General features: G+C 47.8%; 1 protein-coding gene across 3 annotated transcripts in view; it reads right to left on the bottom strand.

The window, feature by feature from the left end:
- Positions 1–18,272, bottom strand: part of APPBP2 (amyloid beta precursor protein binding protein 2) — a 189,870-nt gene that overhangs the window by 69,236 nt on the left and 102,362 nt on the right. For all 3 annotated transcript variants that reach the window (XM_029611625.1, XM_029611626.1, XM_029611627.1), the window contains 3 exons: positions 17,778–17,867; positions 446–513; positions 258–363 (listed from right to left, as the gene is read on the bottom strand). In XM_029611625.1, the coding sequence (XP_029467485.1) occupies positions 258–363; positions 446–513; positions 17,778–17,867 (264 nt within the window). The remainder of the gene's footprint in view (positions 1–257; positions 364–445; positions 514–17,777; positions 17,868–18,272) is intronic.

Genomic DNA, 18,272 nt, shown 5'->3' with positions numbered 1-18,272 from the left:
AACTATTCTACCTGATCTGACAACTGCAATTGTGACAAAAGGCAACACCTTTCGATTATGTCATTGCATGAAGCAGAAGCTTGCTGAGGCCAACTTACGAGTGTTGAAATGTACTTGTAATAAAAAGAAATGTGTGGCAGAAGAAGGTGGTGGTAATCACATTTTAAGTATTCAATGCTTCTACAAAACCCTCTATGAATATCTCTGGCTAATATTTTATGCATTAAACAAATATTCATTTATAAACTGCAACATACCTGATATATTGCAACAGATTGGCATATGTTATCTACATTGAGCAAATAAAATCCATAATCTAGTAGCGTGTCTGAATATTTCGGGTGCTTGGATCCAAATTGTTCCCTGTGAATATACAACTTGCATTACAAAAGTTGAAAATTAATTTTATTTTCTAAGTAGATAAAAAAAATTAGTTCCTTCTTACCGTGCAAGATATACAGCATGTTTAATTAATTGTTCCGCTTTCTTAAATTCACGTTTCACTACACAAGCCTAAAAGGATAGAAAATGGTATATTTGTATAAATGAATATATATTTTCTCATGGTAAACCTAAGACAGGCATTTCAAAAGCAAGTCTGAATGTCATACGAGGTAAGCAGGGTGGTCTAGTAACGAACACAGGATTTTGACTTTTAGAGGTAGAGACTCAAACCAGACTTCCAGCAAAGACCATGCAAGCTTCAGCAGCATGTGGTAAAATTTAGACTGTAATCCCAATCTGAAATGAATAATTAGTGCGCTATGTGCTAAAATATTCTGCAACAGCAAATATGGGAATCTCATCTTCTAATGACACACGGTGAAATTAATTATGTTACCTAATAAAAATAATAATAAAATAAGTACGCAGTTATACCTATACAATAATAAAATTTCAACCTTTGCTTAGTTGAGAATATTTACCTATAAATTTTTGAAGGTCCATAATCAGTAGGGCAGTTAGTGGACAAGTTATTTGGCTAAGGCTAACTAGATAACTTGTCTCATATATTCAGTGGGATAAACGCCTCATTTAATATACCAGCTTAAAATTATCTAGCTACATGTTTGAAAATAACCAGGTAGGTTTTTAGTTAATCCCTCCCCCCCCAAAAAAAATATCCTACAAAGGCCTCGTCTCTCCTCACCCCTCAAACCCTTAAAATGCAGGAGACACCCCCTGTTCCCCAGTTTTATAAATTAAAACATCAGCTTGTCCCCCCCTCCTGCAAGAATGCAAAAGGGTATGGCACAGCATGGTAGCCCTCCCTCAATCTCCCCATTGCCCCCGATACTGTCATTTTTAAAGCTCCCATTCTCTTACAGCAAGAGGCTTTTCAGAGAGCAGCCCTGGAGGTGCCAGAAGTGAGCAGAGGGTCCCTTGCTCCTGGCAATAAAAATGGCAGTATGGGGGGGCGAAGGGGGATCTGTGCTGTACCATGCCATTTAGCATCCTTGCAGGTGGGTGGGAGGGAAGAGAGGGGGGACAGGTTGTTTTAATTTATAAAATTGTGAGACGGGGGGGGGGGGGGGATTGGACGGGACTCTGTTGCATTTTAAGAAGACAGCGTGATAGGGCCTTTGTATGATATTTGGGGGGGGGGGGTGGAAGGGGATTGGCCTGTTGGCCCCTTTGATAGTTTTTAATTCCTGATGACAGCACTACTTAGCTGGATATCTTTTAAAGATATCCGATTGAGCAGCATGCTATCTGGTCACACAAGGCCGCATATACTAGATATTCGGCTAGATCAGTCAGATAACAACTCCCTTCTCTAGAATGCCCCTTTTATTATCTGGCTATAATTTAGATGGCTAAGTGGCTGAATATGCCTGTTAAGCCATTTAGATGGATAACTTTTGAGTTATTCATCTAAATGGCTTTTGAACATGGACCTCTTAGTTAGTTTCTCCAGTTTTAGAAGCAGTCTATAAAACTGCATTCATATTCCAAATAAAAGCTGATATTCTGATTTCCAGAAGTTATTTTTGTTGTGTTCAATGCCTGAAAAACAAAGTACCCAAGTCTGTAAACAATGCTCAATTTCTTTCCACCACCTAAATGCCAAAATCAACAGAGATATTCATCTCTCAATAATATGTTTGGTAAGGATTTTACAAATTTCCTATTTTAACAAAATCAGTATTCACAAGCACAGTCGCTAAAAGTTGGAAGGATCTATCTGAAAGCCCATACAGTCACTCAGATTATAAAAAACAGAGACCAAATACACAAATCAATTTTATTTAAAATGGAGAAATTACTTACCTGATAAATTCGTTTTCCTTAGTGTAGACAGATGGACTCAAGACTAGTGGGTTATGTGCTCCTCTGCTAGCAGATGGGAGGCGGAGTCAGGTTTCAAAGCTGCCATCACCCTAGATATACCCCTGCTGTGACCTCAGCTCCTCAGTATTCTCTTTGAAAAGCCATTGTGGACATATATATCGATTAATTAAAACTTGCTTAAAACTGGAGATCACCAGTGCACTCAACCAACATAACGCTGACACCCGTCATAATGTGGGGCCTTGGATGCCTTGTCCCCATGCCTAGGACCACCAAACTGAACAAATAAATGATCCAATTTCCGGAAGGAATTGGTAATCTTCAAATAGCACAATAAAATCCTACGCACATCCAACAAATGCAGGTCTCTATCTGTTGCTGAATCGCGGGACCAGTCTGGAAAGCCAGGGAGCTCTACCAACTGATTAATATGAAAGGTGGATATAAGAAAATTATTCCTTACCTGCTAATTTTCGTTCCTGTAATACCATGGATCATTCCAGACGGTGGGTTATGTCCCCTGCCCAGCAGATGGAGTCAGAACACAAAATTCCCAGGGGAGGACCCATATAACCACATCTCCCCTGTAACAGCTCTCAGTAACTAGACTAACAAAGCCCAAAAGAGAGAGACCAAAAACAGAGGGATCAAGTAATCAAAGGAGGAATTGAAATAACCGCTGTCCAAATAAACAGCAACTAAATTCTGAACAGTGAACTTGCGAACAGCAGTGCGTGAACAAAAAAGACGCGCAGTATTCGAAATACAGAGTAAAAGATTGTTAAGACAGGTAGGCAGGGATGTCCCACAAGCAAACCCCCAAACCAAGGGAGGGTGTCTGGAATGATCCATGGTATTACAGGAACGAAAATTAGCAGGTAAGGAATAATTTTCTTTTCCCTGTACATACCAGGATCATTCCAGACGGTGGGATGTACCAAAGCTTTCCCATCACGGGTGGGCTGCAGACAGCCCTGTTCGTATTACCTTGTCTCCAAGCTGACCGCCCGACGGAGCACCGACGTCCAGGCGATAATGTCTCGCAAAAGTATGGATCGACTTCCAGGTGGCCGCCCTACAAATCTCCTGAGTGGAGACAGAGGAGCTCTCCGCCCAAGATGTCGCCTGGGCTCGAAGAGAATGAGCCTTGACAACCAGCGGAGGGGACTTACCTACGCCAAGGTACACCGCTATGATCGCTCCCTTCAACCACCGCGCTATAGATTGTTTGGAGGCCATGCAACCCTTCCGGGGTCCGGACCAGAGGATAAACAGATGATCGGAGAGCCGAAAATCATTAGTCATCTCCAGATAGCGTATCAGAGACTGCCGTACATCCAGTCTACGCAGGTCTCCAGACTCAGAAGAGGCAAAAGATGGTAATTCCACCGATTGGTTGAGGTGGAATGCCGAAACCACTTTAGGGAGAAAAGAAGGAACCATCCTCAGCGAAACCCCTTCAGGCGTGAAACGAAGGTATGGTTCACGACAGGATAGGGCCTGCAGCTCGGAAATACGTCTTGCTGAACTGATTGCCACGAGAAAAATGGTCTTGAGAGTGACGTCCTTGATGGTAGCCGAGCTTAGAGGTTCGAACGGCGAACCACAGAGGACTCGGAGCATCAGATTCAGATTCTACGACGGACAAGGTGGCTACGAATCGGAGGCTTCAAGTGTTTCACTCCTTTAAGGAAACGGGAGACGTCTGGATGCGAGGACAGAAACTCCTCATTTCCACTGCGAAGAAAAGCCCCCAAGGCCGCCACCTGAACCCGAAGAGAATTGTAAGCAAGACCCAAATCCAAACCTGCCTGCAAGAAGGAAAGGACTTGTGGCACTGAGGCCTGCATGGGAAGAATGTCATTCGCTCCACACCAATCCTCAAAGACCTTCCAGACTTGAACATAGGTAACAGAGGTGGACATCTTACGTGCTTTCAGTAGCGTTGAAATAACCAGCTCCGGATAACCGCGCCTCCTCAACTGACGCCTCTCAAAAGCCAGGCCGCAAGACAGAAGCGATCTGCCTCCTTGAAAAATATTGGTCCCTGGCGTAGAAGACGTGGCAGCTGACCGAGACGAAGATCCGCGAATCACAGTCGTCAGGGCCACTCTGGCGCCAAAAGGATCACCGGCCCTTGGTGTGCCTCTATCCTGCGGATGACCTTGCCCATGAGGGGCCACGGTGGGAAAACATATAGGAGACAGTGGCGCGGCCAGGGCAGGACCAGCGCGTCCACGCCCTCGGCGCCGCGCTCCCGCCTGCGGCTGAAGAAGCGGGCAGCCTTTGCATTTCCGGCGGTTGCCATTAGGTCTACGTGCGGTGTCCCCCATCGCCGTACTATTATCCGCATCGCCTGCTGCGAGAGTTCCCACTCTCCGGGATCTAAGTTTTGTTGGCTGAGAAAGTCCGCCTGTACGTTGTCCACTCCCGCTATATGCGAGGCCGCTAGTCGTTGGAGGTGAAGCTCTGCCCACTCCACCAATTTGTCGGTGTCCAGAGAGACCAACTGACTTCTCGTGCCTCCCTGGCAATTGATGTACGCCACTGTAGTCGCATTGTCCGATAGCACCCTGACTGCTTGATGGCGTACTATGGGGAAGAAAACCTGTAACGCCAGACGGACCGCCCTGGTCTCCAAGCAGTTGATGGGCCACTTTGACTGTTCCTCCGTCCATCGACCCTGGATTGAGCTGTCCCGACAGACCGCTCCCCAGCCTGTGAGGCTGGCGTCCGTGGTGATAATCACCCAATCCGGGTCCTCCAGAGACACCCCCTGAGCTAGGTGCCGCGGTTCCAGCCACCAATGGAGACTGATGAAGGTTCCTCTCTGAATCGGAAGGATTGCCTGGAAATCTCTCGACACCGGCTGCCACCGGGAGAGTAGGGATCTCTGCAGAGGCCTCAGATGCGCGAATGCCCAAGGAACCAGATCGTTGGTCGAGGCCATGGTCCCCAGTACCTGCAGGTAGTCCCAGGCACTGGGCGTCTCGAGCACCATAAATCCTTGAATCTGCTGACGCAGAGAATGAGCTCTGTTCGGATGCAGAAAAACCCTGGCATTCTTGGTGTCGAAGTGAGCTCCCAGAAAATCCGACTGGGACGGGACCAGGCTGTTCTTGGTTAAGTTGACAATCCATCCCAGAGATTGGAGAAGTTGTACCACTCTGTCGACTGCGAGGATACACTGCGCTCGTGACTTTGCACGGATGAGCCAATCGTCTAGGTAAGGATGCACAAGGATGCCTTCCTTGCACAAGGTTGCTGCCACTACCACCATGATCTTCGTGAAAACCCGTGGAGCTGTGGCCAGGCCAAAGGGAAGAGCACGAAATTGGAAGTGTTGACCCAAAATTTTGAAGCGTAGGTAACGCTGATGAGCTTGACAAATTGGTATGTGGAGATACGCCTCCGTGAGATCCAACGAAGCCAAGAATTCTCCCGGATGAACTGCCACTAACACTGAACGGAGTGTCTCCATGCGGAAACGAGGGACTCTGAGGGACCGGTTGACCTGCTTGAGATCCAGGATAGGACGAAAAGTACCTTCCTTCTTGGGAACCACAAAGTAGATTGAATAATGCCCCCGGCCCAGTTCGACGGCTGGCACCGGCACTATGGCCCCCCATTTGAAGGAGACGATCGAGGGTCTGCCGCACGGCTCCCTGTTTGATTAAGGGGAAAACAGGAACCAGTCCCAAGGAGCGCAAACAAAATCCAAAGCGTAACCACGTCTTAGAATATCCAGAACCCATTGATCCGACGTGATTTGGACCCACTCTTCGTAGAAGAGAGCAAGGCGACCCCCCAGTTGAGGGACCACCTCGTGGGTCCGTCTGGCATCATTGGGTAGATTTAGCGGATGTACCAGCACCCTGCGCTTCCTTACCCTGGCGGCGCCCACGAAAGGGCCGGAACCAGGAGTGCGAACGAGAAGAGGGAGCCCGAGGTGGCTGTTGCCTCTGAGGACGCGCTCTCCACTGGTTACGATAACGGTTTCTGGAGTAATTATATGATCTTGACGAACGGGGTCGATCTTCGGGCAACTTGTGCACCGCGTTCTCATTAAGGGACTATATGATCTGATCCAAGTCTTCACCAAAAAGATACCTACCCTTAAAAGGAAGGGACCCCAAACGTGTCTTGGAAGAGGCATCAGCCGACCAATTGCGAAGCCAAAGGAGCCGAAGCGCTGAGACCGCCGCCACCATGGTTCGGGCTAGGACCCTTAAAAGATCATATAAAGCATCCGCTCCATAGGCAACCACGGCTTCCAGTCTGTCCGCCTGGTGAGCCTCAGCGTCTGGTAAGGACTGGGAGGTGAGAAGCTGCTGCACCCACCAAAGACCCGCTCGCTGTGCGAGGGAACTGCAGATAGCCGCCCGCATCCCTAAGGCCGAGATCTCAAAGATACGCTTGAGGTAAACTTCCAGCTTCCGATCCTGCATATCCTTCAACGCCGTCTCTCCAGTGACAGGAATAGTGGTATGCTTTGTGACCGCTGATACCGCAGAATCTACGGCAGGAACTTAGAGAATTTCCAAAAAATCGGCCGGCAGAGGATACAATTTTTCCATGGCTCTACCGACTCTAAGGTTGGCCTCCGGGGAATCCCATTCCCGAGTGATCAACTGCAAGATCTTGTGATGAGTGGGAAAAGACTTGGCTAGAGGCCACAGTCCTGCTAGGAGGGGGTCCCCCTTCTTGAGAGCCGGGTCAGGCCCCACCGGTTCCGGAGGGGGATCAATATCCATTTCCTGGAGGATGTAGGGAATGAGGTCATCTAACTCCGCCACTTGGAAGATGCGGAGGACCCTAGGGTCGTCGCCCTCCACCTGGGCCGCCAAGGTGGGGTCGTCCACGTCAGGGTCCTGGGATTGTCCTTCCCCCGACGAAGTCTGCATTATCGATGGTGTCCCGGTAGGGCCACGAGATGTCCCCGCCCCCCCGCCTACTAAAGGGGGGCGAGCCTGAGGGAGGGTCCCACCCAGGAGGGGGGCAGGACATGGTATCTTGGGGGGAGAGGGTCCCCAGGTCCCGAAGGTCGTCTCTCTGCTCTGAAGAAAAGCCCTGTACATCAGGACTATGAATTCAGGGGAAAAGGCCTGGCATCCTGAGAGGTCACCCCCGGGGGATCCCCCCTCTGCCTACCAGAATTAGACTCGGAGTAAGGGTCCAAAACGAGCCTAGAAGTGGGGAACGGATTATCCATGTCCTCCTCAGAAAGCGCGGCATCAGAATCTTCCAACAAAATGGCCGCCGTTCCCGCGTTGAGAGGGAACGGGGCCTGGCGCTTCCTTCCCACTCGGTCTGCAGCTCGAACGTCCTTGCTAGTAGCTGGCGCACATTCCCCCTCGGGGAAACAGCCTGAGCACAGATCCTCTTCAGAAAATAATCCGGCCCTGTCGGAGCCCTCAAAAGGCGCCGCGGACTGCATCGCCGCAAGGAGAGAGGGGGGGGGGGGAGGCTCTACAGGTGGCTCACGCCTAAAATGAGCGCCGACCCGACAACGGACGCTTGCTGCGGTCCCCCACCGACCTGAAGAAGAACTGACGGGGAATTACCCTCCAGACAGTAGGCGGCCCCGGGGAATGGTGCTTCGCGGGGCCGCAGGTCGGGACGTCGGTCGCTCCCCAAAAGGGAGGGGGGAAAACCTGGGACAGGAGGGAGAGGCCGGCGCTATCGACTTTCACCTCAGAGAGCCGGAGTCCAAAAAATTGCAGTCTTCTGCTGAAAAAGAAGATGAAACAAAAATACACTTACCCCAACTGAGCCCTCAGTGAGGAAAATGAGAAAAGAAAGAAAGAAAACAGGCAACAGCCTGTCAGCAAGTCACCAGGCTAGAGAGCGATGAGCCAGCACCAGCGGAGAGCTCTCCCCCTGCTGTAAGAGGAGCCTTAGCAAAGTGACCTAAACTGTAAATTTAAAACTTCCTTTTTTTTTTTTAAACTTGATCCCTCTGAGGAGGTAGCCCTAAGCTAACAAGCTGGGGACCACAAGTCCCCTGCTCACATCTGCTGGAGTCAGAATGTTACTGAGAGCTGTTATAGGGTAGGCGTGGTTATATGGGTCCTCCCCTGGGAATTTTGTGTTCTGACTCCATCTGCTGGACAGGGGACATAACCCACCGTCTGGAATGATCCTGGTATGTACAGGGAACACCTTAGACAGAAAGGACAGCACCGTGCGTAAGGACACACTGTCCGCTGAAATCCGCAAAAACGGATCCCGGCAGGACAGGGCCTGTAATTCCGAAAAGTGTCACGCTGAGCAAATGGCCACTAAGAAGACAGTCTTCAGGGTCAGGTCCTTGAGAGAAGCCTGACCCACTGGCTCAAAGGAAAAACAGGAGGACAAGATTCAAGTTCTTTTGAGGAAGCGAATCACATCGGGGTGTGAGGCCAGAGATCTGCCATCTATTCGTCCCCTAAAACATCCTAGGGCGGAAACCTGAACTCGTAGGGAATTATACGCTAGACCCCTGGAGATCCCCTGCTGTAAAAGTACCAGAATATGAGGGACGGGCGCAGACTGGGGCCCAATCCCCTGTTGTGCACACCAGGACTCAAACACTGACCACACTCGCACGTACGCCCTGGAAGTGGACGGGCACCTGGCCTTTAGCAGCGTGACAATCACCAGCTCTGAATACCTCTTCAGTTGCAAACGCCACCTCTCAAAAGCCAAGCTGCAAGAGAAAAGCAATCCTCCCGATCCGATAGGGCCCTGGCGCAACAGGTTTGGTATATGCGCCAGCCTTAATGGTTCGTCTGTGGCCAGCCGTACCAGATCTGCAAACCAAGGGCGACGTGGCCATTCCGGACCTCTGTACTGTTCCACTCGTCTGAGGATTCACCCGTTGAGAGGCCAAGGAGGAAAGGCGTACAACAGAATCCCTGTTGGCCATTAGGACACCAAGGAGTCGAGGCCTACCGACCCCATCTCTTTCCGTCGACTGAAAAAACGCATAGTCTTCGCATTGAGGCGAGTCGCCATGAGGTCCAACTGGGGAGTCCCCCATCTGGTACAAATGAGGTTCCACGCCTCTCTGGACAGCTCCCACACCCCTGGATCTAGCTGTTGCCTGCTGAGGAAGCCTGCCTGGATGTTGTCCATGCCTGCCACATGTGAGGCAGAAATGCCCTCCAGATGGTCCAAATTAGAATCCAGGAAGGTGTTCTAATTCCTTCCCACATCATATGGCAAAAAGGAAAAACCCTCAATTAATTTGCTGTAATAGGCAGACTGTCCCTCATTAGGACCATATACAATATACTGGCTAGGGCAAAATATCTCCCATAAAGCAAGCACACAAGAGCAACTTAATGCCCCTCAGGGTCCGTCAAGGATCCAGAGATGTCTAAGGGACAAGCCTTGTGAAAACATATCCCTCCACTTTTAGCTTGGCAAGCTCTGCGTCAGCCAAGTGCGTCTCCTGCAGCAGGGCTATCATAGGCCCCTCTAGATTTGAGGAAGTTGAGGATTCTCTTCCTTTTAATAGGAGTGTCAATGCCATGGACATTAAAAGATATATTTACCATCAAATTCTCACTTAAGTATTGACAGACACACTGCCTGTGCATCACTACACCCCCCAATATTTTATATAAAAAAAAACAAACCCTACCCCTCTCCCTCAAAACACAATCTTCTGTAACTGAACCCAACCAACAGTTCAACTCTCCAAAATATCTGCTACCACAGGATAGTAATGGACAGCAGCATTTCCTGAATTACCCCTCTCCTTTCCTACATTGTAGGACAACAGAGCAAGAAACATTAAATAGTCCCAATGTTCTGAAAGAACAATATAAAAGGAATTTTTAAAAAAACCAAACCTTCAGACATCCCTACCTTTCCCAGCTCCTCCCCCCAAAAATTGCCCTTCTCCTCCACTTCCCCAGGCAAATCCAATTGAAATGAAGAATTAAAGTCATACGTAGAGCAGTCATCAATACTGCTTCAGGCATGCTAAAGTTCTGGCCTGCTCGGTAGAATCCTGTGGAACAGCAGCAGAAACACAAAGTATACTTGCTCCATGACAGCCACTCAAAACCCTCCGTATCGAGATTTGCACACCATCGTCATGCATAATTTGCATCAGAGAGACTTGGTGGAAGGAGGATAACCAATGGGACAGTGCTATATCAGGGTACAAATTATATCGCAATGATAGGGAGGATCAACTTGGTGGGGGTGTGGCACTTTATGTACAGGAGGGTATAGAGTCCAACAGGATTAAGATCATACAAGAGACTAAATGCTCAGTAGAATCTGTATAGGTAGAAATCCCATGTCTGTTGGGTAAGAGTATAGTGATAGGAGTATACTACCGTCCACCTGGACAAAATGGTCAGACAGATGATGAAATGCTAAGAGAAATCAGGGAAGCAAACCAGTTTGGCAGTGCAATAATAATGGGAGATTTCAATTATTCCAATATTGACTGGGTAAATGTAACATCAGGACTTGCTAGAGACAAAGTTCCTTGATGTAATAAATGATTGCTTCATGGAGCAATTGGTTCAGGAACCAACAAGAGAGGGAGCTATTTTAGATTTAATTCTTAGTGGAATGCAGGATTTCGTGGGGCCACTTGGCAACAGTGATCATAACATGATCAAATTTAAACTAATAACTGGAAGGGGGGACAATAAGTAAATCTGCAGCTCTAACACTAAACTTTCAAAAGGGAAACTTTGATAAAATGAGGAAAATAGAAAAAAAACTGAAAGGTGCAGCTGCAAAGGTTAAAAGTGTTCAACATGCTTGGACATTGTTTAAAAATACAATCCTAGAGGTGCAGTCCATATGTATTCCACGCATTAAGAAAAGTGGAAGGAAGGCAAAACGATTACCGTCATGGTTAAAAGGTGAGGTGGAAGAGGCTATTTTAGCCAAAAAAAATCCTTCAAAAATTGGAAGGATCCATCGGAAGAAAATAGGATAAAACATAAGCATTGTCAAGTTAAGTGTAAAACATTGATAAGACAGGCGAAGAGAGAATTTGAAACAAAGTTGGCCATAGAGGGAAAAACTCATAAAAACTTTAAATATATCCAAAGCAAGAAACCTGTGAGGGAGTCGGTTGGACCATTAGATAACCAAAGGGTTAAAGGGGCTCTTAGGGAAGATAAGGCCATTGCAGAAAGACTAAATTAATTCTTTGCTTCCGTGTTTACTAATGAGGATGTTGGGGAGATACCAGTTCTGGAGATGGTTTTCAGGGGTGATGAGTCAGACGAACTGAACGAAATCACTGTGAACCTGGAAGATGTAGTAGGCCAGATTGACAAACTAAAGAGTAGCAAATCACCTGGACCGGATGGTATGCATCCTAGGGTACTGAAGGAACGCAGAAATGAAATTTCTGATCTATTAGTTAAAATTTGTAACCTATCATTAAAATCATCCATTGTACTTGAAGACTGGAGAGTGGCCAATATAACCCCAATATTTAAAAAAGGTTCCGGGGCGATCCGGGTAACTATAGACCAGTGAGCCTGACTTCAGTGCCGAGAAAAATAGTGGAAACTATTCTCAAGATCAAAATCGTAGAGCATATAGAAAGACATGATTTAATGGAACACAGTCAACATGGATTTACCCAAGGGAAGTCTTGCCTAACAAATCTGCTTCTTTTTTTTTTGAAGGGGTTAATAAACATGTGGATAAAGGTGAACCGGTAGATGTAGTATATTTGGACGCCTTCTGAAAATCCAAACTACATCTACCGGTGTAGATATATCTATATATATGATCTTGAAAGGAATAAGACGAGTGAGGTTATCAAATTTGCGGATGATACAAAATTATTCAGAGTAGTTAAATCACAAGCGGACTGTGATACATTATAGGAAGACCTTGCAAGACTGGAAGATTGGGCATCCAAATGGCAGATTAAATTTAATGTGGACAAGTGCAAGGTGTTGCATATAGGGAAAAATAACCTTTGCTGTAGTTACACGATGTTAAGTTCCATATTAGGAGCTACCACCCAGGATCTAGGCAGCATAGTGGATAATACGTTGCATGTGTAGGAAGTAGAATCTGTCCACTCTGTGGTTCTCTTCGGACGCAAGAGGTCGATGGTTGATGGACCTCAGCGCTAGAAGATTTTGCTCGCTACACATAGATTCAGAGACCACTCGTGAGGATGGAGACATCAATTGAGTTGGTCTGCTAATATGTTCGGTATGCCTGTTAGGGCCCGGAGATGCATGGAGCGTGCAAGGGCCCAGGCCCAGAATTGCATGGCTTCCTGGCAGAGCAGACAAGAGCCTGTGTGTCACTGTTTGTTCGAGTACCACATTGCCACCATGTTGTCTGTCTGTATTCACAATTTGTGTGTAAGAGACAGTGTTTGAAAGCATAAAGGGCTCGATGCTCCAGGAAATTGAGCTGAGATTTTCCATGGAGCGGAGTAGATGCATTTTAGGTTTGGAGGGTGTTGATACGAGCTCCTCAACCCAAGATGGTTGTGACCGTGGCCAAGATCATCTGAAGATTTGGTCCTGGATCGGTGATATGGATCAGGGACGAAAGCAGTTGAACTGCTTAGAGCCACTGAAATATGAAAATCCACTGAGTTTTCCTCATGGCTAGTCTGGTCATAGGAATGACGTGGATAGTGGAAACTGTGTGGCCCAGCAATGAAAGAATTGATGGGCTGAGGCTGGGCTGAGGCTATGTTGCATGTGCAGAGAGATGTGGAGAATTTGAGAAGATGTCTGCGCGGTTGTTGGGCAGGAAGTCCATTGCAACTGTAGTACCCAGAACTGCTCCATATGGGATTTATGGTAGCTGATCAAAAATCCCCGTCAAATTTAGGAGATTTATAGTGAGTCTTAGAGAATTTAGCTTCTTGCTTGGATTGACTCCTTATTAGGCAGTCATCCAGGTAAGAAAAGGTGTGAATGATGTTGTTCTTTGTAGATAAGCGGCAGTCACTGCTAGGCATTTGGTGAAATACACAAGTTGTCAAAGCTAGTTCGAATAGCAGAACTTGGTATTGAAAATGTTGACGACTCGCTAGGAAGCGCATAGAAAGACCAGAGAATGTAGGCAACCCACTTATTGTAGGAAGGGAAGCATGGTGCCGAGAGATGCCATTCTGAACTTTTCTTTTTGAAGAAATTTGTTGAGATTTCTGGGTGGAGGATGGGTGGAGATCGCCTGCTTTCCGTTGAAAGAAGGAAATAGCGGGATTAAAATCCTCCGCCTTGTTGACCTGGGGAACAGTACCTCGAGCTCTTGTCCTCAGTGGGATAGCTGCTCTGTTGTCTGGCAAGGCTGAAGAATCCAGGAGCTTGCCCGACTGGCGGAGCTGCTAGTTTATCTTAGACTTCGGGCCATAAATCAGAGGCCGGAAGCCAGGTTACTATCGAGTACAGAGTCCCATTACTGGCAAAGGGAGGACGTCTCGAAGCAATCCCATGTTGCTGGCAGAGAGGTTCCCTTGGTGTTGTGTCAAACATAGCCGGTAAATAGCAATATGTGACACCCATATGGTTCTTGGAAGATGTGACAACTTAGCACCTTTGGAGAACATCTGGCCTGTTTTAGTGACCAGGTCTCGATTGGATCTATGCCGAAGCAGGATTAGCGTGCCCATCACCCTTTGTTGGTGGCAATGACTTAGGCTGTCATTGGTAGGTGTCACAATGAGGCGGTGCCACAACAGTGCGAATATCGATGGCTTCGGTGTTAGTAGATTCCGGGAGGCATCGAGGACAGCCTGAGGGACGTAAACATCCAGCTCCACCCTGTAAGCTGGTATGGGTAGCACAGCTACAGGGGAGACAGGCTAGGCGTTACTGGCACTTCCACATTAATTTGTGGTGGCTCAGTACCCGGCACCGGTGGGGGAACGCCTCAGTGCCTCGGGTGCAAAGGAGCATGAAGACTCGTGTACCCGGGCCCACTTCACAACTGGCTCAATGGACATTGATGCTGGTGCGGTATCAGTGCCTGCACCGAACGTGAAACACGCCGGTGCTGGCGATGATGTTTCCCTCGGAGCTTGACAATCAAATAAGCTGGTGTGTAGTGTGGATATCTAGGACTGCTAACATTTGTTAATAATAAAATTAAGAGGAAAAAAGACCTCAGCACTGGTGTTGTTTCTGAATGTTTTATCAGATTTGAAACCAGTCGGTGCAATCATGGGTCTTTTAAAAAACCTCTATTTATTTTATTGAAAACTTTTTTAATTTTTGGTTTTTCTTTAAAAAGACTTCTGTGTTGATCAGCTACTTTGAGTCTTGTTAATGTTTTTTGTTTTTTTTTAAAAGACCCATGATTGCACTGACTAGTTTCAAATCTGATAAAACATTCAGAAACACCAGTGCTGAGTTTTTTTTTTCCTCTTAATTATATTAACTGTTAGCAGTCCTAGATATCCACACTACACACCAGCTTATTTGATTCCCTCGGAGCTTGGCCCGGTCATTCTCCAGCACTGAGGAACTGCAACAGATGTCCAGAACGGTATCGGCGATGGTCATTTACCGTGGCAGTAGCAATGTTTCCCTCGGCGCTCGGCCCGGTCATTCTCCAGCACCAAGGAAGATGCCACCGATGTCATCGGTGGCGAACGGTCACCATGCCGGTGATGATTCCCACAGTGCTCGGCCTGATCATTCTCCAGCACCGAGGAAGATGCCCTCGCTGTCTCGGATGGCACTGGTGACTGATTGTTACCGTGCCTCCATTGTTCCTGCCATTGTTTGTCACCCAAGGATTACACGGGGCTCTGGTTTACAACCCGAAGTATGGAGCATTTTGTTTAGTCGAGGGCACTGATTGAGGTATAGATGCTTCGGTAGTATAGAAGGCATAGATGGAAGCATCAATGGCATGGGCAGAACACAGACAGCACCGATGAAAAGGAAAATTGGTTATTACCTGCTAATTTCCGTTCCTGTAATACCAGAGATCAGTCCAGACCAGTGAGTTATATACTCCTACCAGAAGATGGAGGCAGAGAACAAACTTCGAGGCCCTGCTATATAACTCTAGTGCCATCTGCAGCTCCTCAGTATTGGTCGACACCCAAGCAACAAACCATTGAAAATAGCTTTTAAACATCTATTCACCCTGAAAGGCGAACATCCAGAAAAAGGAAAAACAGGAGGGTTGCATTCCCCTAAGATTGGAAACCCTACCCAGATTCCGTTAATATTGGTAAAAGGAGCACTTCCTTCAGAATTCAACACAGTAGCTCCCCTAAAGGACAGCCAATCTTTCGGCAGCTACGCCTGGGCGGGCCTCTGGACTGATCTGAGGTATTACAGGAACGAAAATTAGCAGATAATAACCAATTTTCCTTTCCTGGACATACCCAGATCAGTCCAGACCAGTGGGATTACCAAAGCACACTACACTGGGGAGGGATCCCGAAAGACCCGCTCGAAGCACTTGTTCCCCAAAATTGGAGTCCTCTGGCGCCTTAACATCCAAACGGTAATGCTTGGAAAAGGTATGCAGAGGACACCAAACTGCAGCTCTACATATCTCCTGCGGCGAAACCAGCTGGCACTCTGCCCAAGAGGCCGCTTGTGCCCACATCAAATGCACTGTCAAACCAACTGCAATGGCGCAGTCGTTGCAAATATATGCTGAAGCAATAGTCCCGTATCTACATCTGGAGGGACCTCACCCTGATCTGCAGCGGTGTCCCTCGGGGGCGGAGTGGAGTCGTTCCCCTGCTGGTTGACTGCACCTGCTAGATCCTCCCAAACCAAAGTTGCCCGGGACAGACGACTAAGTTCGCAGATGGGGACGCTTGGGAACTCCCACGCTCCCATCCTGGGCTCTGCGCTTCGCAAGCTTCATAGCCAGAAATGCTTCATGCATGAGCAGCACAAATTCTGGTGAAAATTCCCCCGGTCCTGTCTCGTCACTGCTAGAATCAGTGTCTGTGTCTCTCGATTCCTCCGTCTTGGAGTCCGCGCAGTAGGGGACAGCAGGGGGAGGGTTATCCTGGGATACCTTTCCACAGGGTGTGCAGAGGGGGTTGGGCTCCTTCCGTTAGATCCAGCCGCCGAGCCTGACCTGCGTGCAGACTTTTTAGGTTTGGTCCTCGTCTGAGGCCCCTCCCCCATCCAGTGCACAGTCCGTGCACAGCGACAGGGGGTCTAAATAAGCTGACCATACCCCACAAGTCTTACAGAGGAGTTCCTGCCATGTTCCTCCTGCAAAAAGAGGCATATTAACTCCCCCACCCAGCCCTGGTGGCTCCCACCAAATATACCATGAATGTTGGCCCCAGGAACGCTGGGGAGCCGCGTGAGAGGTTGAAAAAGAAAAAAACCAAAATGGCCACCACGGTAAAAACAGCTCTGGAACCGGCGGTAAAAATGAGGCAGGGAGCCTAAAAGTGTCCTCGGAGGTTCTTACCAGGGCTGAAACACTCTCCCCTCCTCTTCAGGGATCTGCCTGGCTCTGCACCACCAGGCAGACTGATTTACCCCGGGAGCCGCAGTGAACAGTGACTTGGAGCTGTTTTGTTTTTTTTTTTTTTTACACAAACACTTCAACTTCTAGTAACAGAAAAAAAATAAAGCCTAATCCAAGAATAGAAAAAAATCCCCAAAGGGGCTACACTTCTCTGTACCGCAGACACTGAGGGGGAGCCTTCGGGTCGCTGAGGGAGCCAGTCCTCTGGCTATCAGGGGACCCAGAACCACACGGACCTAGCACCGCCAGGGGTAACCAACCTCCCGTTCGCCCGGCTCTACCTGAGGGAGCAAGAAAAATCCATCTCACACAGAGCTGGAGGTATACACGACCACCATCTGCTGGAGACAGAGAAATACTGATGAGCTACAGGTCTCTGGGCTCCATCTGCTGGTGGGAGTGCATAACCCACTGGTCTGGACTGATCTGGGTATGTACAGGAATGAAGATTTTTTTTTTTTTTTTTTACTTACTGGTCTCAGCGCTTACCAGCTGAGTGCAGAAACGGTCTCCAGCTGAGGAGTAGAGGGTTTTGGCCTTCACTGCCTCGCTCGGCTTTGCACCCGCTGCCTTTCAGCTGCTTCAGTGGCTAAATCCACGCCGGAAGCCGGCTACCGGACCAAGGCACACCTCTGAGGGATCGGAAATCACCTCAGGAATTCTCGACGGGGGGAGGGACCCTTAGGTATCACCGTAAGAGAGCAGGGCTAAATCTTTTTTTTTTTTTTAAGATAAAATGCTTCTCTTCCTTTGTTTTTTTCGGTAATCCTGCTAGCATTGTGCTAGTGAGGGAATAGTGTCCACGTCTGCTAGGGAGACAGAGATACTGAGGAGCTGAGGTCACGGTAGGGTTATATCTAGGGTGACGTCAGCTTTGAAATCTGACTGTCTCCCATCTGCTAGCAGAGGAGCACATAACCCACTAGTCCTGAGTCCATCTGGCTACACGCTAGGTAATTTTGCTCATTTAACCTCTGCTAGCAGAAATGTGTTTGAATTTAAAATGGTCTGGATTTCACACTAACCTTTGAGGCTTGCCTTAAAACATCCACTACCACTTTCACCGGCAAACCAACTGAGATTTCTTTCATGGCTTCTATGCACCACTTGTATGCCTGTAAAAAAGAAAGTTTCTTTTAAATACATTGCAAGTTTAATAAAAATGTGCTGAACTAATTTATGTTAACTGTCAACATGATAAATATCTGAACATTTTCACTACTCTCACATCTTGCAAGGAGACTGCTTTACAGCTTCCCATTAGTGGGTCTACAGAGGTACATTCACTGAGAATCCATGGAACTATTCAACAGGTCGCACCTCTTCTGACAGTTTTGGGGTAGGGTATAGAGGGTGGAATTATTTATCTTCCAGGAGTAGTGGCTGTAGGTCTTTTGATTAGTCTCAGTTTTTCCCCACTCTGGGTTGTATGTAACTTCAAGGGGTTCTTGCTCTGTGACTTTCCTTTCTTTGTACTGCAATAAATATATCTTAGCTGTCCTGGAGATTCTGGGGTTGCA

This window comes from Rhinatrema bivittatum, chromosome 8 (genome assembly GCF_901001135.1).
Source record: "Rhinatrema bivittatum chromosome 8, aRhiBiv1.1, whole genome shotgun sequence".
NCBI classification, from domain to species: domain Eukaryota; kingdom Metazoa; phylum Chordata; class Amphibia; order Gymnophiona; family Rhinatrematidae; genus Rhinatrema; species Rhinatrema bivittatum.
Note: the sequence above shows the minus strand (reverse complement) of the source record. Positions and strands in the feature narration are given on the sequence as shown.